The sequence below is a fragment of the Anguilla anguilla genome, chromosome 7, assembly GCF_013347855.1.
Source record: "Anguilla anguilla isolate fAngAng1 chromosome 7, fAngAng1.pri, whole genome shotgun sequence".
NCBI classification, from domain to species: Eukaryota; Metazoa; Chordata; class Actinopteri; order Anguilliformes; family Anguillidae; genus Anguilla; species Anguilla anguilla.
In genome coordinates, this window is record NC_049207.1 from 8225260 (window position 1) to 8249945 (window position 24686).

Sequence of the window (24686 nt, forward strand, 5' to 3'; positions counted from 1 at the left end):
GGGCGGGGGTAAAAGTGGGCTTTTCCGTGAGGCCCACCTCCCCTGCGTGTGGGGAGCTCACGAGTAGAGAATGTGCCTCTGTGTTTGACTGACAGCCCCTCAGTCCCTTACAGGCCTACTGGAGCGGCCGTACATCACCGCACAGCCGATATGTCCGCCCTCCCGAGCTTAATTTCTCAATGAGAAAACCAGAACTTTTTATGGACTGCAGTGCGTTAGTAAACAGGGCGCAGGCGTGAAGCGCAGTTCTCACTGCCGGCACGGCCCGGCGACACTGTGTAAAACGCGCTCGATGTGGTGAGCGTCTACCCACCGCGCGCCGCCCGAATCGCACCCGCCCGACTAAAAAAGCTGCAGTTAACCGTAATTGCAAAAATCCTGGTTACTCTCTCCCTCTGAAGGCTGAGCCGATCCCCGCCTCTCTCCGCGGTGTAATTCAGCGGTAATGAGAACGTCCCTCAACCGAGCGCGCGGCGTCCCCGTCCACTCTCCCCTCTCCCCCCCCCCCCCACCCCGCGCGCGGCGATCACGCACGCTTCGCCGCCCGCGCTCCGTTTCCCGCGATTAAGCTCGCGTTCCGCGCCGCGCTGCGCCGCCGCGGTCCTCCCCTGCAGCCCGCGGCGACGTTAGCCGCTCCCGCCAAGAGGAATACCGCCACAGACGTCCCCCACTGCCGCCAAACGGCGTAGGCAAAGGAGGGCCAGCCCCCACCGTTTTCGGTGGAAAAAAAAAAACCCACAGAAACCAGGACAAAGAGGAATTAAAGAGCCGCAGGGCTTGATTAGAGGCTACGGAGGAGGCCTCTCGTTAGCCCCGCCCCCTCCTTCTACGGGGGAGCTCTCTGACGGACCCCATGTTGGGGCAGGGGATGTGGGGGACATGGTGCGTGACATTATGGAGGGGGGGTGGGGGGGGGGAAACGCAAGCGGGCCGTGTAATTGCGTAGGCTCATAAACAGGGTTTGTCTGCGGGCCCCTGGTCAGTGGCCTGGGCTCTGGGCCTGCAGGACGGGAGCGTGTGACTCTGCTGCTGTAACTCCAGCCAGATTGTCTCCTGCACTGAGCTCTGCGGCAGTTTCCTGTACAGTTACCCCTCCAAATGCCCCCCCCCCCCCCCCCCCGCGCTCTCTCGTACAGATCCCCTCCAACGCCACCCCCCCCCCCCCATCCCCATCCTCTCCCACTCTCATTGTAACAAAATAAAAGCAGGGAAGAAAAACGAGCACCGCAGCGGGCAAAACAAAATTAAACAAACCAACACAGGCCGTTGTAGAGCGCCGTGCGTTAGAAACGTTCACGTAAGGACATAATAAATTCCGGTTGCGCTGTCGGTGTGAGAGGGATGGACCACGCTGGGGTCAGGATTATATCGGAACGGGGGTCGAGGTCAGGTCAGGGTCATCTGAGGGTCAGGTCAGGTCAGGGTCGGGGGATCGGTCGAGGGGCCGGTCAGGATTGCGGTCAGGATTGCGGTCAGGATGTGGTCAGGATTGCGGTCAGGTTGCGGTCAGGATTGCGGTCAGGATTGCGGTCGGGATTGCGGTCAGGTTGCGGTCAGGTTGCGGTCAGGATTGCGGTCAGGATGCGGTCAGGACTGCGGTCGGGACCGGGTGCAGCCGGGGCGTTCTCACCAGTTGCTCTTCCACGTGTGGCGAACGTGCGGGTCGTGGATGCTGTGCTTGTCCGCCTGCTCGTCCAGGAAGTCGAACATGTACTTGATGGCGAGGGGCAGGGCGCTCCCGCGGTGGGCCGTGCTGAAGATGGTCTCGAACAGGTCGTCCACGAACTTCTGCAGCGTGCCCTGCGGGGAGCGGACAGCAGGGAGTCATGTGACCGCAGGAGGAGAGATTTCACCACACACAGAGCTGGAGCGATTTCTACAGTTTACACGCAGCGAAGAGTGATATGCACTCCTCACACACACACACACACACACACACACAGAACTGCACTGACACACACAAACACGCCCACGTACATTATTTACACACCGCAGAGCAGTAGTTTCAACAGCGTTCTGATGTATTCAGGGTATTTTAGCAAAGGCACCGAAGCAAAAATGATCTGGATAAATTCACGTAAATGAACCCTGATGGAAAGTTGCTCAAAGCAGGGGGACAAAGCCACCCTATGCTAACAGCTACATCCTTTTCTCTCTGCGAAATGGGCCGACAAGGGTCCCATTGTGAGATTACACAAAGGGCCATTTCACGCTCAGAATTTCCACGTTAGCATATTTCTTCCTCTTTGGTGCGCTAAGCGGTACGCTGCCAAAATTGGGGTAGTTTAGCGAAGTTGCGCCGGCCCTGCGTTCGCCTGCGTGCGCATGCGCATGCGCACGCTGAGGAGCAACGCGCAGGGAGCTCAGGTGCGAACCTTCCTCTTTTTTTTTTTTAACGGGAAATAGTTGCGTTTCACAGTTCACTTTAATAAAATCAGCGAACAGAGGCACAATCTCTTAAGCAGCTTTGTGCAGGGAAGGATTAGCTCCCACACTTCGCCATTGACCATAATTTGATTTAATGCTGTGGAGTTTCAGGGTGAGGGGGGGGGAGGGGGGGGAATCTAATCCACTTGTAAAAAAAAAATGAGATGACATAATGCATAGTGAAAACCAGAGGCCTACTATCTACTGTGAGCTAGAAGCATGGTCAGGCCAGGTTTGTACAACAACAGCAAAATACAATCACTGTTCCTTCTTCAAAGAGCTGGAACTGGGAAAAAAACACGAATCTTGTTAGCTGACAATCACAGGAGTAATTCTGCACTGTCCCACATTTCTGATAGAGCTTATCGCTCTGCGAAGATGAAAATACATATTTCTCCCTCTCGCATGTCCCCCTCTGCTGTCGCACTGGACACCAAGGAAACGCTAATATGAAAATAAAAAAATAACAAAGAAAAACCTCGACAGGTTTCGTCGAGGCTCCCGCTGTGCGGGCGATGACATCATCAGCTCTTTCCCAGAAGAACTGTCAGTGAATGTACGCAACTGACCATTTGTCTCATTTGGCCAACTTTCCAATAACAGCCTTTCGAAAAAAAAAAACGCAACCGCTCATGTTGTCCAAGCTGCCGCTGACGCCGTTGTAAATACGTATAATAACTTTATTCCGCTGCCAAGTGAGCATTAACAGCTCTGTCAATGTAGCCGGGTCCCCTCCTCCGGGCTACGCGTCTCCACGCTCATAAACCAGGACGAGAGAGAGAGAGCGAGAGAGAGAGAGAGAGAGAGAGAGAAAGTGAGAGAGAGAGAGAGGGAGAGAGAGAGAGAGAGAGAGAGAGAGGGAGAGGGGGAGAGAGAGAGAGAGAGAGAGAGAGAGAGAGAGAGAGAGAGAGAGGGTGAGAGAGAGGGAGAGAGAGAGAGAGGGAGAGGGGGAGAGAGAGAGAGAGAGAGAGAGAGAGAGAGAGAGAGGGAGAGAGAGAGAGAGAGAGAGAGCGGAGCGGCAGTGACGGGTGTAATATGCTGGGCGTCAGAGCGCGCTCACAGAACCCGAGGTATTTATTGGCGAGGTGAGAGCCAAACGCAGTCAATTACGCCGTTGTCACGGCGATCATTTTTCACCGAGAAAGACGCTCCGGGACAAACCCCGCAGATCCGCAAACAAAAAAAACAAAAACAATCCGTCTGAAATAAATAAACAGATAGATAAATAAACAGATAAATAATAAAGCGATGTGACGCGCGGTCACTCTCCCGGGGCGGGTAATGACGGGGGAAATTCGCGGTGTATTAATTACGCGCCCTTTCTCAGGCTCCGCCGCGTCCGCTCTCTCTCTCGCTCGCTCACTTGCGGTGGACGCCATAGCGACCGGGGCGAGCGACGGACGGCAGACGTCCCGCCGACGCCTCGTCGCGGCTCCTCGGGCGAAACCCCCGTTCGTGAGATCTCACGAATCTCGCCGCTCGCCCCGTTTCCGTTATAAAGTCACAAAATAAAAAATTTCAACACGACCGGGGCGAGCGGGTTTTCAATCCGCGCGTTTTCTGCGGACGAGCCGCGGACGAAAGCCCGGACGGCGAAAACCAAGGCCGAGCGCCGGACATCGTTCCCGCGCTCCGACAAATTCGTTAATTACGGTTTCGTCCGCCGCACACCTGTCATCTCGTCTCTGCACAAATCTGAACGGCGCGTTTAAAAAAAGAAAATCGAATCTTTTAGGCGCGGTTTTGCGATTTCCAGCTAGCGGGGAGGGGGAGGGGGATCAAAGTCATGATTTCCTTCAGACCAAACAGAATTGCTCGCTGAGCGCAGTCACACTTGAACACCAAGCGAGGGGAGAGCTTCATTTTAAAGGCATTTTCACATTTTACAGGAGCGCGTCTGCAGAAATACACGTGCCCCCATCTGCAGGCTTCACAACCCTGCAGTCTGCCACCCTCGGTGTCAGAATCTACACAGGATGTAAAGCCTCACCTCAGTTTCCCTCCGCAGAGGCTCATGGGACATGCTGGGAACAAGCAGCATCTGTTTTGGACCCAGCAGTTTTGAACAGGCTGGCGGGGTCGGGGTGGATATGCATGTAGAAGTTATCGACACTGTGAACCACGTAAAGGTTTTTTTGAAACCATCCATCCATCCATCCATCCATCCATTATCTATACCTACTTATCCTTGGCCAGGGTCGCGGGGGGTACTGGAGCCTATCCCAGCATGCATTGGGCGAGAGGCAGGAATACACCCCGGACACCGGCAATAACAGTGGCGATTTGCGTTTGAACTCCAGCCTAGCGACCCCCCCCCCCCCCCCCCCCCCTTCCCCTCGGGCCGCCCGGGCAGACTCACCTTGGTGGCCAGCAGCCGGGTCAGGTAGATCTCGGACACCATCTTGCTGCCACGGTCGCCCTCCTTCTGGTCGCCGTGCTCGTGGTTCTTGACCAGGTGCCACACCTTGACCCCGCTCTCCAGGTCGGGCGTGATCATGGGCGTGCGAGAGCGCAGGCTGTCCGGGCTGCCCGTGTACTTGATCATGTTCTCTGCGGGGGGGGACACGGGGAAAAAGGGGCGGGGACAGCGTTTCAGAAACGTGGGCCCAGCCGAAAAAGAGGCCCCGGCCATATTTCCATGGCAACCACCTTGTTTTCAAACCCAGCTAGGGGTTTGGTTTTTTTATTTTTTATTTATTTTTTTTTTCTACCCGCCGAGCATTTTGCCGAGCGGTCCAAGCACAAAGCTGAAATGAAATATAAATGTTTAATGACGGCGGTCTGTTAAGTTCGTATTCATTTTTAGCGAGCAACCCAAGGTATGCTCGAAGACACAAAATCAAACAGGTGTCAGATGCAATGAAATATTTATAGTCCAGACAATGGTGAGAGCGGCAATGACATTTAAGGAGAAATAAAGGTCAGCGCTTGTTTGCACAGTGTGAAAGGAATTGATCAGCGGCACACTGCGCTCGGGGAAAGTCAAAAAAGAGAGAGAGAGAGAGAGAGAGAGAGCGAGAGAGAAACGCTGTTTTCGCCCAGGCCAACGGTGGAGAAATCAATCTCTCCAGAGACAGGGAGGGGCCGCCCTGAGGAAACCAGGAGATGATGTACGGAGACAGAGAAAGAGGGAGAAAGAGAGGGAGTGAAAGAAAGAGAGGGAGAAAGAGGGAGAAAGAGAGAGAGAGAGAGAGGGAGAGAGAGGGAGCAAGACAGAGCGAGAGAGAGAGAGAGAGAGAGAGGGAACAGCGGAGGTGTGGCGGGGCACGCTGACTTCCTGAACCTGACTCGGGCCTCTCGGCATGATGGGAAATAGTGCAGGGGGGGGTCACAGCCGGAGATTGCCCCCCCCCCCCCCCCCGCCCTCCCCTTTGTGTCCCGGGTTATTGAGTGCGTCATATTCCAGCGAGGCGGAGTAATTGGGTCTGACGGATTCCGTCGAGCAGAAACAGGCAGAGGAAGGGAAGGCGTGCAAACCCACCACCGCCGCCGCCGCCGCCGCCCCTGAATCCGGTCAGGTGCATCGCGCCTCTCTCTCTCTCTCTCTCTCTCTCTCTCTCTCACTCTCTCTCTCCCCAAACCAAGGGAGTCGAGCTCTTTCTTCTTCTTTCTTTCTTTCGCCACCCCCGGCTATTATTTATCCAATTTTCTTCTCCCTCTCTCTCCAGTCTCTCGGTGTCCGTCCTGAGAGTTCAAAATGGACCCCCCGTGCCCCCCCCCCCCACCCCCACTCCCCCCACCCCCCCACTCCCCCCGTTTCTTGCGCTGAAGTGCTCGGGCCGTTTGAAGTTCATCGCAGAGTGAAGTGAAGTGAAGTGACGTGTGGCCGCTCCCCGCCTCCCCCCCCCCCCTGCTTTAAATCAATGTGGAGTGCAGGTGAGAGACTATGGAGATGCGCACTTAGCGCTGCATTTGATGTTGCAGGAGCGCTCGTGGCTGGAGCGCCGCTTTGATCCCGCGGTTCATCAGGTTAATAGACTTCTGAGTCCGATGGCTCCGTTCTGATAGAAATCTAATGAGAAATCCGTCCCTCTCAGAAACCGGGGAGGGGAGAGAAGTGGCGTGGCGACTAATTATTATTTTCACCCTGTCGTTCCCGTTACCCTGTCGAACCGGGCCTCGGGTTCTGCCCAGCCGTCCCAGAAACCCTGTCGTCGCACTTACCCCATTTCACTCCCTTACCCGGCTATTGTCACCCCCGCTAAACGTGCTGCCCGAGTTCTAGTCCTGCCACCCACGTTACCCTCCAGAAGAGGGACGATGCGTGTGAGCCCGACAGCCTCGCTGCCAACTTCGCATTGGCAGGAAGAGGAGACGTCCGTGACTCTGAGAGAGGGGTGACCGCAGGGGCACGTTCGGCGGGAGTTTCGGTAATCGGTGCGGCTCGTCTCGACGCGTCGAAATCAAAGACGTCCGAAGTGGCATCGGCGGGGCGGATATCGTCAGCGAAAGGGCGAACAGCGTCCACGCCCCCCCCAGGTTTCCGTGGCGTAATTTCAAGCGCGAGGCCGACCGGGTGAGCCATCAGCCGCTCGGCGGGCCTTCGAGGTTCCCACCTGGCAGCGGCCCGTTTGAGTTTCGAAAACGCCGGTGTGGGGCCAACGCTCTATTAAACAACTCAACATTAGCGTCTCCATCTCTCTCCGTGACCGGCGCACGGCAGGGCTCCTGGCAGAAGAATGGAAGAGGAAGAGGATGGAGAGGAAGAGGATAATGAGCGCGATGCAGCGCGAACGCGGAGACGTTATTATTTCAGAGTCTCAGGAAAAACGAGCGGAGGAGAATAATGGAGGCCGCCCCGTAAGCTTGATTTAGCGGCTTCTCGTGTCTCGACAGCGCGACACGGGCGCTCCTTATTAGAGAGGAGAGAGGAGACGCCGGGCCTGCGTGCAGAGCGGCTGCCACGCCGGGCCGGCGCTACCTGCCACCGGCGGAGGTGTTAAGAGAGGCGAGCGTGCGCTGCCACCGGGGGGGCGAGTCGAAAAGAACGGACCGATTTACTGAATGTGTGTGTGTGTGTGTGTGTGTGTGTATGTGTGTGTGTGTGTATGTGTGTGTGTGTGTATGTGCATGTGTGTGTGAGAGGATGTGAGAATAGTGTGTATGATTAACTACTTAAATATGTTTGTGCGTGTGGGTCTTTGTGAGTGTGTGTATTGCGTGGGTGCAGTAAGGGCGACAGGCTGTGTACATGCCTCTGTGTGTGTGTGTGTGTGTGTGTGTGTGTGGATGTGAGCGTAGTGTGCATGATAGTATGTATGCTGTTTGTGTGAGTGGGTCTTTGTGTGTCTGTGTGTATTGCATGTGTGAGGGTAGTATGGGTGACAGGCTGTGTACACGTGTGTGCGTGTGTGTGCATGTTTCTGACAGACTGTGTATTTGTATGTGTATGTGTTGTTCAGTGTGTACACGTGTGCCATGCATGTGCCTTTTATACTGGGTGTGTGGTGTGCATGTGTCAGTGTGAGCCTGAGTGCATACGTGGCAAGCTGGTGTGCCATGTATGTGTGTGTTATACTGGGCTTGTGTGCGTGTGCGTCTGTGTATGTGTGTATGTGTGCGTGTGTGTGTGTGTGTGTGTGTGTGTGTGTGTGTGTGCGTCTGTGCGTGTCTGTGTGTGTGTGTATGTGTGCGTGTGCGTCTGTGTGTGTGTGTGTGTGCGTGTGTGTGTGTGTGTGTGTGTGTGTGTGTGTGTGTGTGTGCGTGTGTGTGTGTGTGCGTCTGTGTGTGCGCGTGTGTGTGTGCTTGTGTGTGAGTCAGGCTGTGGCACAGATGTGTGGAGAGAGTTGTGAGGATTCCTTGGCAGAGAGTGGTGGGAATGGAAGCCCTCGCCTCGCCTGGCACTGGCTGGCACCAGATCTCACGCCCGCCAGATCTCTGGCTGCCCTCCCTCCCCTCAACTTCTGTTCCTGAAGGACAGATCTGCCCCAGAGAGGTAAATCTGACCCCAGATTCTAAAATCCCCTTCTAATGGAGGCCCTCACGACCGCCCCTGTGGTGAGCAGTCTCGCACACACACACACACACACACACACACACACACACACGCGCGCGCGCGAGCAGTGCCAGGCGTACCGTATTTGCTGGCAGACGTTCTGGAGACAGTGGAGTTGTTCACAGAGTTGTAGGCCATGACCTGCTTAGGGACCAGGGCCACCACAGAGTTATCGGGCACCTGTGGAGACGGAGAAACATGGAGACACGCAGGGTCAGAACAACAGCTGAGCCAGCTCCCATTCCACTGAGGGGGGAGGGAGTACTAGCATTAGCCCAAAGATGGGCGTAGAGTATGCAATATACTGGTGGATTCGACAGGCCAGCAAAGTTGTATTCCCTGTAAACACAGCTGCTAAAAAAAAATGTCACAAGACAAGCTGGGAGTGTGTGGTTCGACAGACAGGGAGTGTGCAGGTAGACAGACAGGGCGTGTGTGGTTAAACAGACAGGGAGTGTGCGGTTAGACAGACAGGGAGTGTGCAGTGAGACAGACAGGGCGTGTGTGGTTAGACAGACAGGCAGTGTGCGGTGAGACAGACAGGGCGTGTGTGGTTAGACAGACAGGCAGTGTGCGGTGAGACAGACAGGGCGTGTGCGGTGAGACAGACAGGGAGTGTGCAGGTAGACAGACAGGGCGTGTGTGGTTAAACAGACAGGGCGTGTGCGGTGAGACAGACGGGGAGTGTTCAGTTAGACAGACAGGGAGTGTGTGGTTAGACAGACAGGGAGTGTGCAGGTAGACAGACAGGGCGTGTGTGGTTAAACAGACAGGGAGCGTGCGGTGAGACAGACGGGGAGTGTTCAGTTAGACAGACAGGGAGTGTGTGGTTAGACAGACAGGCAGTGTGCGGTGAGACAGACAGGGCGTGTGCGGTTAGACAGACAGGGAGTGTGCAGTGAGACAGACAGGGCGTGTGTGGTTAGACAGACAGGGAGTGTGCAGGTAGACAGACAGGACGTGTGCGGTTAGACAGACAGGGAGTGTGCAGTGAGACAGACAGGGCGTGTGTGGTTAGACAGACAGGCAGTGTGCGGTGAGACAGACAGGGCGTGTGTGGTTAGACAGACAGGCAGTGTGCGGTGAGACAGACAGGGCATGTGTGGTTAGACAGACAGGCAGTGCGTGGTTAGACAGACAGGCAGTGTGTTGGGGAGGGGCCCCTGAATGCGGTGGACGTCTGAGTGTTGCTTCGGTTTGTAATGGTTCCCTGCAGAATATGAGCCATTTCACTCAGGAGAGAGGGAAGGTCTGACAGGAGCAACGCGAGCCTCCAAATACAATCAGGCTTTGCACATCTCTCCTTTCGCTCTCATCTCTCTTCACACTCCCCCCCCCCCCTCACCCCCCCACCCCCCCTCCCTCGCTCTCTTCTTATGAAAAGAGGAGACTGCAGCTATGAGGCTGGCTACAGCTGCTCCTGCACTGACTGGTTACCAGTAATGACCTGAATAGCTGAACATCAGACTCACCGGCCACTTTTCAAAACGGGTGCATGTATTCCCCTATGCTTCAAACGGACCTGTGGCCTGATTTAGACACAAGTTTACTTGCGATGGTAATGCAAGGTAAAACTATATATGCCAAATTACCCTATATTCTAAAACCCCATGGGTTTGACTCCTGGATCTGAGGAGGGTATTACTGTTCTTCTCTCTCAAATGTGATCTCATATTCCCCGTGTAACAGATCTGTGAAATTATGCTACAGTACATATTGTGAAAAGGAGAGAGAGAGAGAAAGAGTGAGAGAGAGAGATGGATGGATGGATGGGGATGTATATCCATCTGGAATACATCGTTTAAGCCAAGACACCTTTCACTTCACAGAAAGCAGCAGACGAAGACGGAATGATATCACAAATATGAAACGGAGGATAAATTGGATGTGGCTCCATGTATGCTTCTGTTCATTCCTTCAGGGACACGGCATCAGCAGGTGGGAAATGCAGCCATATTCCAGGCGGGGGAAAAGATGAGAGGCGAGTGAGGGAGAGAGAGAGAGAGAGAGAGGAAGGAAGGGAGAGGGAGGGAGAGAGAGAGAGGGAGACGGGGAGAGAGAGGGAGAGAGAGAGAGAGAGAGAGATCTGCGTACAGGTGCTCCCGGTCTCCCTCCATTCCACACAGGCGCTAACAGGCTTTGAGTGCCTGATAGCTTTTCCTTTTTTTTTTTTTTTTTTCCCCTAAACCAAGGATAACTCGCCCTCCCCGACCAAAAATGAATTAACTTCTGTCTTCATTATCTCATCTCCGATTCCAATCAGGCCCTAATCCATTCGCCCGTCTCCCGCCCGGCACCCAGGCTCGACAGCGTGACATTTAATTTGAGCACGGGCGCGGACCCCTCTCTCTAAACCCTCATTTGGAGGGCAGCCGGGCTTACACAGGAAATTATTTACACCTTAATGAAGAGCAGGCTATTCCTATCTCCGTCTCCCCATCTCCGCCCCGGGTCGGCCAGACGGATTCCGGCTCGGCCCGAGAGCGTGTGTGTGTGTGTGTGTGTGTGTGTGTGTGTACCGTGTGTGTGTGTGTGTGTGTGTGTGTGTGTGTGTACCGTGTGTGTGTGTGTGTGTGTGTGTAACGTGTTTGCGTGTGTATGTGTGGAGAAGGGCATGTCGTTTGCAGATGGCTGAATGACATTCTGTGCTTATCTTATCTCTCCCTCTTCCGACAGCTCGTTGCCGTGACGCTTGGCCTCTTCTGTGTCAGTCATTTCCCCGCCGTCTCTAATTCAGGCTTTATCTGCGCCCCCCGCCCCCCACTCCTCTCCACACCAATGTCCTAATAACACCTGAGGAGGGGGTGGGGTGGGGTAGGGGGGGTTCTGTCTCTCCTTCCTTTCACCTTTAAGAGATTCTGCAGGCACAGTGGGTGGTAGAATCTACTCTGATACCACAGGGCAAAGGGGATAGCGATGAGATGTTGCCAGGGGCGATAGGGGGAAGAGGAAGACTTCACAAGCTGCTGCAGCTGCCCAGCCGATCATAATTTTGGTCTTAATTTGTATCCAAGACCTCTCACTCAACCAGTATTCAAACTCATGGACACAGCTTGGCAAGACTTACTGGCGTTCAAATATTTTTCAAGGGTTTAGCTAACAAATGGCCATCGATTTTCCAGATAATGCAGTCATTCACCCATTCAATGCCATACATATGTAACGGAAAGTCTGTTTATGGTTCTGTAAGCTCCTTTGTATGGTCCTACACACTGTTAGCCAGGGGTGTCCAATCTTATCCAAAAAGGGCTGCTGTGGGTGCAGGTTTTTTTTTTTTTTTTTTTAAATCCCAGCACTAAGACACAAGCTTTGACTCATCCAAGTCTTGATCATGATCAGTTAAATAATTAAACCAGGTGTTCTATTGGTGGGCTGAAACAAAAGCCTGCATCCACACTGGCCTTCTTTCGGACAGCACTGGACACCCCTGTTACGAGTTCTGTTTAAAATTGAACTATACAGTCCAGTCTAGCATAACGTTTCTTAAATGGCTAACCGTAGCTTCTAATACTGATCGCCGTGCTTCGCAGGATCTTTTCAGAGCAGCCGTCGCACACCTGCTCCTCTCAGGCCATCAAACGCTTTCTCCATCCGACACTCCCCACCCCCATTTCCCTGAGTATGTTCATGCCCCCATCTGAATTAGCAGGATTTGCGCAGGCAGATCCCTTCGTGGAGACGAGATGCTAACACGGGACCCAAATAACAAGGACAGTCCGTGGGGCTTGTTTTCCTAAGCACAAAAACTCGGCATCTCGAGAGGATCATTCTGTGAGGATTTGCATGTAATGGAGGCCAAAAAAAAAAAAAAAAAACTAAAAATGAAAGGGCTTTCAATGAGACTAGTTTTTCTTTCTTTTTTTTTTTCCTCCTGTAGTCTGTGTGATTATCTCAGGAGGGGGCCAGGGCTCAGAGACACCATGTGAGCTTTCAGCTCCATAACCTCGCTCCCTCCCCCCCCCATCAGCTCCATCCTAATGATCTTAAACATGCGCGTTTAAGTCTTCAAAGGCCAGACAAACTATCAAAGAGCTTTCTTTCCGCAGCGTCTCGGTACATAAATACACATCTATTGGAACCAAATTAGCGCTATTCTGTTTTTTTCCTTTCTCCCTTTTTTCCTCGTTGTGGTGTAAAATGTAAATGTTGTATGAAGATAGACTTGTAGAAGTCGGGCTATAAAATTAACGATCTAAAGCAATAGGCTGCTTCTTTTCTCCCGTGCAAACGATCGCTCCACTGAACGCAGCACCTCTCCCAGCATCCTCTGAGCATTTGAAAAAACTTTATTAACGGAAAGACAACGAAGGCAACAGACAGCGCTCCTCGTGTGTGGTTCACTCTGCACAAGAATAGCACAACATGACTAGCTGTGTGAAGGACACACGCTACTCAAGACACTGCAGAGTATTCGTCTGAATTAAACAACAGGGAAAGGTCCTGACTCAGCATGTTGAGCAGATTAGGCGTGTTTCTGAAGCGATGACTCACACTGTTAAGTCTGTGACTGCGGAAAAGATGTGTTTATCTGGTAGTGACTCAGAATATCAAATCTATAGTTAAGGTTCCATCCAAATGTTAACTAAATTTCCTAAAAGTCAGCAAAAAAAAATGTATGTGTCTCCATCAGCTACTGTTATGCAAATATTGTAAAAAGGCTATAACCAGATGACATAATCAAAAGAGTGCCAGCCAAACTCATATTTTTTGGGAGTCGAAGCATGTGACTTAGGTGCCTGTCATGTCATAATTCATTCAAAAAATCTATTTCCATTACCCTTTTTTTCGCATCTTCTTTTTTATCAAGAGTTTACCTGGTAGTGACTCAGCATGTTGAGTCTTTGAGTACAGGTAAGGAGGGAGTTTACCTGGTAGTGACTCAGCATGTTGAGTCTGTGAGTACAGGTAAGGAGGGAGCTTACCTGGTAGTGACTCAGCATGTTGAGTCTGTGAGTACAGTAAGGAGGGAGCTTACCTGGTAGTGACTCAGCATGTTGAGTCTGTGAGTACAGGTAAGGAGGGAGCTTACCTGGTAGTGACTCAGCATGTTGAGTCTGTGAGTACAGGTAAGGAGGGAGCTTACCTGGTAGTGACTCTGCATGTTGAGTCTGTGAGTACAGGTAAGGAGGGAGCTTACCTGGTAGTGACTCAGCATGTTGAGTCTGTGAGTACAGGTAAGGAGGGAGCTTACCTGGTAGTGACTCAGCATGTTGAGTCTGTGAGTACAGGTAAGGAGGGAGTTTACCTGGTAGTGACTCAGCATGTTGAGTCTGTGAGTACAGGTAAGGAGGGAGCTTACCTGGTAGTGACTCAGCATGTTGAGTCTCTTCCAGTCGCTCTCGATCTTTGTGGTGACATCTTCGTCTATGAGGATGACTCGCAACCCTCTGCCCTGACGCCACTCTGTAAAAGGAAAAGAGCATTCAGAGGCAACTGACGAAAACTGAAAGCATCTAAAACGCACTCTTCACGGACAGAGAATCAGTAGGATCAAATCGTTGTTATTCAAAGTCTGTTGAAATGCTTTGCATGTTATAATAAAGCCCATTTCTAAGAATGAGTTTTGGCTCAGACAAAATATTAAATATTCATAGAATTCACAATCTATTAATGCCACACAATAATTCATTTGCCTTTTATTTTCAGCATACTAAATGAGGCAATGCATTTTTGAAATCTGTATATCCTTAGGTAAAACAAATGTCTGTTCTTCGGCGTAGCAGACGGAAAAAGAAAGTTTCTGCCAATGAAGAACATCGCCTGCTTGACAAGTCACAAATTGCGGAGGCTCTGAACATCACCTGGTCTACTCTCGCTATGAGACCGCGGCCAAATTACTAAACGACACGAGTGAAACAGTTCATTTACGGTAAAAAAGTTTGGTTCGCAGCGGCGTCCTTTCTGGCCTCACTTTTGGAGAAAATCGGCAATCTAGCAGAATGACACCAAAGAAAACAACAAAAAGGTCAAAATTTCTTCATTTGATGAGTCGTCCATTTTGTTTCAGTTGAATCGCTGGACTGTACCAGCATGAGGCTGAACCATTTAGCCTAAGTGCGAATGCAACATCAAACAGTCATTTTTGCCTTAGAAATGCTTTCGTAAAAAAAATGGATGCAAGTAAGACTGTTTTCACTGCAAAACTGTACTGTACAACTTTTCTGTACAGCATTTCTTTAAGAGCTTAGCACACTGACGCTACGCTATTAGGAGCGTGCCTGTAATTTGTGCTTACGCTTTGGGAACAGGAATTTGTTAAAGCTTTGAATTTGAATTTAAGGGAGAAGGGAGAATGAGATGAATGGGGGTTGGAGAGAGAGAGAGAGAGAGAAAGAGAGAGAGAGAGAGAAAATGAAGAGGAAAGAGCAAATGAGAGAGAAAAGGAATCACCCACTCGGCACTTTCCTAGGCCTGGAGAACTGGCCGGCCAGCCGATCGATGGGCCGTTATTACAGCGGGGACTTGCAGAGCGCTTCCCTTTTCATCCGCGGCGGTCCGAGCGGCTCGGCCCGACGGCGGGCCCCCGGCCCCCTGGCCCCCCCGAGCCTCTCGCTGAGCGGGCAGTTATCATTATTACCCAGATCGCCGGGGGAACGGAGCGGGGCGAGCGAGAAAGGACGCCGCCGCCGCCGCCGCCGCGGCAACACGTAGCGACGCAACGAAAACAACGCTCCTCTCAAATGAAACGAGACACGCCGACACCAAAGGAACAAAATTTCTCTTGGCGGCTTTTTGTTCTTTTCTTCCCCGTTTTTTCTTCTTTTTGTTTTTGCACGCGTACAAACATGTCAAGTCGCGTTAGTTGATGAGAACTCTCATTCCCCGTTGTCAATCCCCAGTCTGATCAGTGCATGCTGGGAGATTTGCTCAGAAGCAGGAAAACCAAAGCGGCAGTTATTTGGTGAATGACGCCGAGCATCGGGAGAGCAGAGCGGCTTTTTTTTGCATCGGGGATCTCGGGGAAAGGCATTCTGTTATATTTCTCTCAGAGCACAACGCCCTTCTATAAACATGGAAATGAGGTTCTTTTCCAGTCGGACACAATAAACAGAAAGAGAAGAACAAAAGAGACGGGAGACATGGTTCGGGCAGGGCGCTCTCCGAATCCCATAACCCCCGAAATCCTCTTTCTCCTCCCCGAAAAAGTGCCGGAGGAAGAAAGGAAGGGGTTGGAGCGCACGCACTTCTGAAGGGGAAGGGGTGACCGTGGAACGTGCCGTGATGTGAGAGAGAGAGAAAAAGAGAGGGGGAGAGAAGGGAAGATCAAAAGTGAGGAAAAAGAGGACGAGGCACAAAAGGGGGGGCAAGAAAAGAGAGAGTGAGAAAGAGGGAGAACGACAAGCGGAGACAGAGTCGAGAGACAGAGAGAGGGGGTCGAGGCAGCTCGATGGGTTTAGCTCTCACCTGGCGGTTCCCACCCCGGCCCCAGGAGACTGGAGCCGAGGGGAGCAGACACAAAGAGGAGGACAGAGGCGTTCCCGGCCAATTTGTTACAGGAGTGGCCGCGAGACAGAAGCTGGCACGATCCCATTATGCTTATCTGTGCCGGCGATCGAGGCGGGTATTGAGCCAGAGACTGGTGCCTTTGCGGAATGCAGAGGCACCGCCCCCCCCCTTCCAAACGGACACAGAGTGCTCCCCCCCCCCCCCCTTTGTTTACTGTGCTTTTATTTTCCTCTGAGCCCTCTGGACCCCGTGCCCGCACCCCTCAGACAAATTCCCATTCTGGGGGAATAATAAAACAATAATAACGCTGGCTGTACGTGGCGGGGTCCATAAAACAATTTCACGCAGGAGCCGGTCCAGAAAAAAAAAAGAAGGCTAAAACAATTTCTTCACTTATCGGAGAGACATTCCCCCTGGAAACCCCATCAAAGTCCCATAGCCAGCCGTAAATATGTTATTATTGAAAATGCAGGGCTAAGAAAGCCATGCTGATATATTAATCCATAAAAGGCATGACACTCACAGGGTAGGGGGTGTGTGGGGGGGAAAGCTTGGGAGCACCGGTGGATATACAATCAGAAATAAAATGACTCCAGGCGTGATGGACTGCACAGCCCGTGGACTCGCGAGGAGGTTATTCCGCGAGGGAGTCTAATTTATTACGACGGCGCGGGATTACACAGAGGGGCGCGGATCACGCGACTGTTTTTCACCGCCAAACAGCGGAGCCTCCCCGCCAATTATGTTTACAGAAATAAACAGCGCCGCAGCGTTAAAGTTAAGACAGCGGAAGCCGCGGGCCGGGAAACGCGCGCGAGCGCCGCGGCCGCCAGTCGAGCGCTATCAAAACCGCGCCCGTGTTCCTTTCTTTTTTTTACACACATCCAGAGCGATGTTTTTGGGATCGGAGCCGCCGCCGTCGTCTCCTCGGGCCTTTCCCCTTCGCCGGTCGATTACCTCATCATCAATTCCGCGGCGCTGACGGGGCGGGCCGGCCCCGGCGTTTCGTCGGGAGCCGACGAACGACTCGGGCGCCGCGAGCGGAGCGGTGACCCTCTCGAGTTTTCGAAGACGGCGGAACCGCAGCGGCGAACTCATAAAATAAAAACACCGGGATCCGATCTCCGGAGCTCTGCAGCCGATTCTGTTTTTGAGAAAGCCGGGGGGCGGAGGAGCCACAGGAGCTCCCCGGAGCTCTCTCTCTCTCTCTCTCTCTCTCTCTGCGGCCAACTGGGCCTTTCGGCGTCATAGAACACTCTTCCCCGGATATTGGGGGGCAAATTTTCCGTGGCCAACCACACGCAGATCACTGTGGCACATCACTAACCAAACGAGTCACTGCAGTCTTGGTCAACTGCTTTACAGTATACGCAGACCAAGCAGACGGGACTGGTTCCCATGGCTACAGTGTAGTAGATACTGTAACCCATTTGCTTGCTTCCATCCTACATTCTACTGTGCAAGTCTGGAGCTCTTTAGGCCTTGCATTAGAACATTAGGACGTTGAGTTTGCGCGGAGATCTTACCGAGGTCCATGTCCGAGGCCTTCTGCCTGTGGGAGTAGGGCACGTTCTTGTAGACGGCATCCAGAATCTTCTCCTTGACTTGACTGATGGTGTCACAGTTCAGAACTTTGACCTGGATCTCCGGGCTCTTCTCGTTGTCCGGGTGAATGCAGTTTACAACCTGAGGAGGGGCGCAGTAGGTACAGAGATCAGAGCGATGGCTTTTAAAAAGCCTTACAGTTTATTTTAGTCTATAGTTAAATGCTATCATAAACCAAAGCAATCGCGGTGCTTAATTTAACAGGGCAATGAGCTCGAAGCAGCAGGATGTGGCAATTGCTGGGCGTGAAAAGTTTGTAGAGCGGGGAGGAGAGTTGGGATCAATTCCACTGAAATTAAGCCTACTGAGGAAATTTGCTGAAATTCAATGAATAAAATAAAAAGTCCCCATTGCGCGTTATGGGCCGCTTTCACTTAATGAATTGAATTTCAATTAATTTAATCAATTCGCCGAATGGAAATGAACCTGACCCCATCCTGGCTTTTAGTACTGTCGGGACCGTACAGCTACCATAGACGTCAGGACTTTGACAGGCTTCAAAGCTTGTCTGGAACGGGGGAGAGAGAGAGAGAGAGAGAGAGCGACTTCTGTTTACGGGTAATTTCTTTTTGCGAGTATTTTTTTTAAAACTTTTTTTTTAGTGGGACACAGGAGACGGCAGCATCTTCACAGCGCCGGGTCATTTGGGTTTTGGCGTGGGCTGATGCAATGGGAACAATGCCCCCCTGTCTGGCGCCCGGCTGGCTTGTCAGGGCCTTAATAAGGGCTGTGCCAGTCTCCCCTGTCATTCTCCCCTGTCATAGGATCAATCACTGCAATTCGGAGGACTTGTTTCCACGGGCAACTGACCCTGGGCCCATCAGACGTCTCATTACCGCGAGCCATCATGCCAGGTAATTGGCATGCAATTAATGAACTCTCATCTCCCACTCCACCGCCAGCACCATCATCATCGTCATCGTCGTCATCATCATCATCATCATTATCATTATCTCCATCATCGTCACCAGCATGATCAGACCATAATTATATGGTCCAGGAGAAAAGGCAAAAAGAAGAAATTAAATGGCTTGTCAGTCTGCTATATTTTAACTGGGCCAAATCATTATCCAATTAAAACACGTTATGTAACGAGTGTGCGGTTTAATAATAGGAAGACCAAAAATCCTGTTGGTTAACAGTAAAACTGTGACTGTACACACATTTCACTGTGCACGCTCCAGTCATTTCACACACACCTGTCTCTTTACATATTCCTGTTACTGTACATTGTACTCATTGTACACACTCTCGTACAGGGGTAACCAACCCTGTTCCTGGAGATCTACCATCCTGAAGGTTTTCATTCCAGCCCTAGCAAAGCAGACCACATTCAACAGCTAGAGAGCTTGTCGAGCACCTAATTAGTAGAGTCTGGTGTGCCAAATTAAGGCTGAAATCAAAACCTACAGGACGGTGAATCTCTGGGAACAGGACTGGTTACCACTGCTCTAGTAGGCTGACTGTAGTCACCATAAGAAATCCCTCAGTTCTGATGCCGGTGGTGCCCCCTACCTGTCAGACTCGAAACAGCTGAAATTCTCTCTCGTTTGGAACCCGCCCCCCCCTTACCATCGTCTTGTAGTCGATCTGCTGCCGGATGAGCTTGTCCTCGCTGAGCGAGTAGCGAGCCTCGCCGGTGATGGAGTCGATGGGGCCCTTCTCCATCTGCTGCTTGATGGCGCAGAAGAGGGAGAACAGGGGCTCACCGGCGCACTCCTGAGGAAGAGGGAAGCATCGCAGCCCAGTTAAAAAAAACCACGTCCCCAGGGGGGGGCCCACCACACGGTCCTGACGGCTACTGTAGAAGACCGAGAACAAGGTCGTCACAGGTGCCGTAAACTCTGAAGTAAACTACAGTCTACGGGAAGACCGAGAACAAGGTCGTCACAGGTGCCGTAAACTCTGAAGTAAACTACAGTCCCCAGGAAGACCTGAGAGACGGTGATTACAGGAGCTGTAAACTCAGTGGTAAACACAGTCTTGAGGAAGACCCCCCTACAGGCCATTCACAGTACACCTGGGTATACGCGATAATGTGCGTACATAATTCACAGGCCCACTTACTGTGGCAACAAGCTCCACAAGCTGGGAGACTATAAGCACCGCGTGAACATAAACAGCAATAAGGAAACGCACACAATGTAGGGCTGGCCAGCCGTATTGGATAAAATCTTTACAACTGAAATGTAATTCTTTATTACGTTGGTAACAATCAAAGCCTCTGTCACTGTAAAACATCTGGTAGTGTACTGTAGCTGAGCCATCCCATGTGTGTATATCTATTAAGGATGACATTTAGGAAACATTTACACTAATTAAACAGAGCTTCTTACCAATTTACTGATTACATATTCATGGTTATTTCATTTTATCTCCACTCCAAAGTCCAAATACTGACTACAGACAAATAGAACAGAAGGAGAGAACGGGTTCATCTCACAGTTCAGGCATTGCTCTAGCACCCTTGAGAAGGCGCTTTTTCAGTTCAAACCACGTTGTGTAAATGCACCACAGAACGTTTAAGCAGCACGACACAAACGACTGGCAACCCGTGAAAAGGTTCTGAAAAAAAAGGCGGAATTTGATTTGGGTTTCACCGGGGATGATCGTTGCTGTGTATATATAATCTAAAAATGGTTACAGGAGATGTAGCCTCCTGATGCAAAAATTTAGTGAACTGCAGTGCCTCTCTTCTCTTTGTACCCCCCCCCCCCCCAGCCCTCCTGAACAGCTGCACCATTTTCTGGAGTCTCAGAAGTTGCAGAAAATGAGAAACCACTAAAACTCGAAGACTCGACGCGCCCACCCCGAACTCCTCGTTTGACAAATGGGAGAGCTGCCATTTGTCAACGTCTCTGTTTGCTTCTGAAGGATACAGAGCGATCGGTCTATAACTGATGCTGACACAGCAACTCTATCACAGTTTGAGCCTGGGGGGGGGGGGGCGTTTCAACAGGGGGGGGCAAGACCGTTTGCTGGAGAGAGGCCCGATTAGAAGCCCACGCCTTTGTGAGGTTACAGTGCAAGAAACAGCAAAAGTGCTCTTCGCTGGGGAATGAGAAGAAAAAGCGTTATGTCATAAATAATAGTTACCTTCAAGAACTTGTAAAGCAAAAAGGTGAACCAGTTTGTGAGCATTTTCTCGGCCACAGATTCAGTCCTGTAAAAGAAAAAGAGAAAAGAAACATTTTTAAAAAAATTGTTATTACAGCCTTTGCGCATGAAACCATGACCAGGGCAACAGTTTTTTCCACAGCTGTAACAGAAGCACGTGCTCAAAGTACCGCAGCACGTTGGATAAGTCTTTCACGTAAGGCGGTGCTGTGCCGCAATCATCAGGCAGGCTAAAGACGCAATTCACGTGACTGGAGGCGGACAATCGCAGGAAACGATGACCCATCTGGACCGGCGTCGTACAAAAAAAACTCTTTCATCCGATCCCCTAGTAATTAATACGGTCGCCTCATAAACACCGCCGAACGGGGACGGCGAAAAATCAGCGTCATAACGCTTGGGACACGGAGCTGACAGTCGTCTGCCGGGGAAAATGCACTGAATTACGATGGAAAGTGAAAAGGCTGAATGCGTGTTCTGTGTGTGCGTGTGCGTGTGCGCGTGTGTACAGCGTGCGTGTCTCGCGAGCGCGTCTGACTGGACCGTTGCACCGGGCCAACACGCTGCAGCCGCGTATTAATGAACAACACTCCCGCACAATAAGGGAATAATGCAGAAACAGGAGACACGTGGGTCGGATTTCCTTTATTCTGATATTCAGAGCGTTCTTTCCACTCATCCTTTATTTGGTTGTGGAGGGGGGGGGTGGAGGGTGGTGATGGGGGGGGGGGGAGGGGGGTTGCAGCTAATCTGTCAAATCAACCACAAAGAAGGGCTGTAATGAGCATCAATATTTCAGGATTACTGCATTGTGTGGTGTTCTCAGTACCCACAGGGAGGGTGGGGGTGAGGTGGGGGGGGGGGGGGGTGTGGGTGGAGGGGGGCTGTGCCACCTGCAGCCCTCTTTCCCCCGCCCACTGCAGCAGCCCTCCAGCGCGTTGAGCTCCACGGCGGTGTGAGGGGGTACGGCGGGCATACCGCTGCGCCAGCGAGCTGGCACCCCCCCACACACCCTGGCGCTACACCTGGAAGGGATTAACGCCCACCTGTGCTGCGTCCGCACTTTCGCCCCGCAGCCTTGGGTCGAGGGGGGGGGGGGGGGGGGCGAGGGGGGCGGGGGGGCGGGGGCGCATCTCATCTCCTCAAAAGCCCGCCCCTCTCTCCCTCGACACACCCCTGCCACGGGCAGAGGCCTCCGACCGCTTTGAAGTTTATTGCCGTTATTAAACGGGTCGAAAGGACGCGCAAAGGGGGGGGGGGGGGGCGGGAGTAGGGGGGGGGGGGGGAAATGAAGAGAGGACAAGGAAAAGAGTAAGAGAGAGCAAGGGAGGGAGGGAGGGAGGGAGGGAGGGAGGAAGAGCGAGGCCACTCGGCTGGCTCTCTCTCTCTCTCTCTTCTCATCTCCCCCCCTCCCGCTGCCGCAATTAAAGTTTTACAGCGCCTGTGCGCGGCCCCTGCCGTAATTACCGCGCTTGGCACGGGCTCCCGAGCGCGCTCAGTCCCGCCCCGCGATAAAGGGCCCCACCGAAAAGGGCACAGACAAAGGCCCGGAGCTTCCCCTCTGAAGATGCCCAGCTGGCATGCAGTCAGACTCCGGGGTGGAGGGGTGAGGGGGGGCGGGGGGGGGGGGGGGGGGGGGGGGATAAATACCCACGGCGTTGGAGCGTTTCGTTTGATGACGCCCAGCTGGCATGCAGTCAGGGACAGGAGGCGGAGAGAGAGAGAGAGAGAGAGAGAGAGAGAGAGAGAGAGGAGAGAGAGAGAGAGAGATCTGGGCCCGATCCACATTTTGGGATCAAGGAAAAAACGACGAGGTGCTTAGTTCCTCCTGATTAAGTCGCAGCTCTTCATCCGAGGCGGAGATAAGCGACAGGGGTTCCTGGCCGGCAGGCGCATGGGGGGGGGGGGGGGGGGGGGGCGTTCGCGTGCGGCTACGCCGCTTCCCGCACAAAGGAACCTGGCGCTGCCGCGCGGAGTCTTCACGCACCTGCAGCCATTTCGGTTTTTTATTTGTCCATTTTGTTTTTAAATAAAGAAGCACTGGAATTCTTTTTTTAGGTCCCATTTTAATAAAGAAGCAATGGAATTTTCCATTGCGGAGATGCATGAATGCGTGTTACAAAACTAATCGCGGAAGAGCTGGCTCTGAACGTGGGTCAGCGGCCTTCTGACTGCACTTGGTGCAGAGGGACCTGTTCTTTAACCAGTTCAGTATAAATCAAGCTACAGAAATGGGTCACGGAACACAGCATGTGAAATGTAAGACTGTGAGCATTTTCACCCTGAGCAAGTATATTGGTTAGGATGTGTCCATTGATAATAGCAACTATTTGCAATTTTATGAACTTCTGTGTTGTAAAAAGTGGTACACAGCAGTTGTAAGGTCTCAAAGTCAACCTTGATAGTTTACTTTTTTCACAAAGTATGGTTTTCCAGGTATGTGTCAATCAGTTGGGCACTTTGCAAGGAGGCAACAGAGGCTTGAAGAGTTGAGACTGTTGTTTATGAATCGGTAATTTCCCATGGGGCTTTGCTGACGGGGATTTTGCTCGGGAAAGTCAGCCAGGTGACCGAGACTGGCGCCGGGGGCTGTGGTCTCAGGAAGCGTCAGCCCCCCCCACCCCCCACCCCCCGCCACGAGAGGACAGTTGGTGACAGTCCCCCACCTGGGGGAAGCCGACTGCATCTCGTCTCTGTCCAATGACACCCCACCCTCCACCATCTTCCTCTTGACGTGTGTGTGGGCTCCCTCGCCTGTCTGGAGGCAGCCTGTAAGCTTAGGGTTGTAACTAGGTAGCTGTTTCGTAGGTGACTTAGTTAATGCACCAGTCTTAAATACTGCTTGTATTTTTGCATAGACTGCGTTGTTACTGTTCTCGTTCATGCTAGTGTTAATCAGTTTAACCTTCAGGGTCCAAGTTGAACTATGCGGTTGTTCCCTGCACTTGGACCGGTACTTCTCTCTAGGGGTTTCGTCATACTTGTTCCTGGTTATGGTTATACACTTTGTTGTAAGTCGCTCTGGATAAGAGCGTCTGCCAAATGCCTGTAATGCAATGTAATGTAATGCAGCCGTATTAGATGTTGCCGTGTAACCGGACAAGCCTGTGCTGCCCATATGCAGCTCCCCGCGCCATAAAGGACACAGCTGGACGTCAGACATGATTTCAATTCCCACCTCCATCGTGCGGGGCGCAATAATCCAGCCCCTCATTTCCCTACCCCCTGCACTGCAGTGCACAGGAGGAGAGGACAGGACTCAGCCTTGATTGTGTGTGCATGTCTGTGTGCACACACACTACTTTTCCAAGAGTATGTGGACACCTGAACATCACACTCATGCACTTTTTGAACATCTCATTCCAAAGCCATGGACATTAATATGGAGTTGGGTCCCCCTTTGCTGCTGTAACAGCCTCCACTCTTCGCTTTCCACTAGATTTTGGAGCATGCCTGTAGTCAAGTTGGGAACTGATGTTTGGCCTAAGGCCTGGCTTGCAGTCGGCATTCCAATTCATCCCAAAGTTGGTTGATGGGGTTGAGGTCTGGTGCAGGCCAGTCAAGTTCTTTCCCGCCAAACTCAGCAAACCATTTGTTTATGAACCTTGCTTTACGCACAGGGGTACTGTCATGCTGAAACAGGAAAGGGCCTTCCCCAAACTGTTGCCGCAAAGTTGGAAATGCAGAATTCTCTAGAATGTCTGTATGCTGTAGCATTAAGATTTCCCTTCCCTTCACTAAGGGGCCTAGCCCAAACCAGGAAAAACAGCCCCAGAACATTATTCCTCCTCCACAAAACTTTACAGTTGGCACTATTCAGACCAGTACAGTTGGCATTATGCATTCCGCCCAGATTAGTCCGTCTGACTGCCAGATAGTGAAGCGTGATTCATCACTCCAGAGAAATTTCCACTGCTCCACAGTCCAATGGCGGTGTGCTTCACACCACTCCAGCCGACGCATAGCATTTCGCATGGTGATCTTAGGCTCGTGTACAGCTGCTCGGCCATGGAAACCCTTTTCACGAAGCCCTTGACGAACAGTTCTTGAGCTGATGCTGTTTCTAGAGCTTGTCTGGAACACCGTAGTGAGTGTT

At 52.0% G+C, this 24686-nt stretch overlaps 1 protein-coding gene across 5 annotated transcripts in view; it reads right to left on the minus strand.

Annotated features, from left to right (window-relative positions):
* Nucleotides 1–24686, minus strand: part of plxna4 (plexin A4) — a 285129-nt gene that overhangs the window by 16655 nt on the left and 243788 nt on the right. For all 5 annotated transcript variants that reach the window (XM_035424686.1, XM_035424690.1, XM_035424688.1 and 2 more), the window contains exons 23-29: nucleotides 20570–20636; nucleotides 19046–19192; nucleotides 17395–17554; nucleotides 13722–13825; nucleotides 8503–8602; nucleotides 4787–4977; nucleotides 1631–1800 (exon numbers count right to left, since the gene is read on the minus strand). In XM_035424686.1, coding sequence (XP_035280577.1) covers nucleotides 1631–1800; nucleotides 4787–4977; nucleotides 8503–8602; nucleotides 13722–13825; nucleotides 17395–17554; nucleotides 19046–19192; nucleotides 20570–20636 — 939 coding nt within the window. The remainder of the gene's footprint in view (nucleotides 1–1630; nucleotides 1801–4786; nucleotides 4978–8502; nucleotides 8603–13721; nucleotides 13826–17394; nucleotides 17555–19045; nucleotides 19193–20569; nucleotides 20637–24686) is intronic.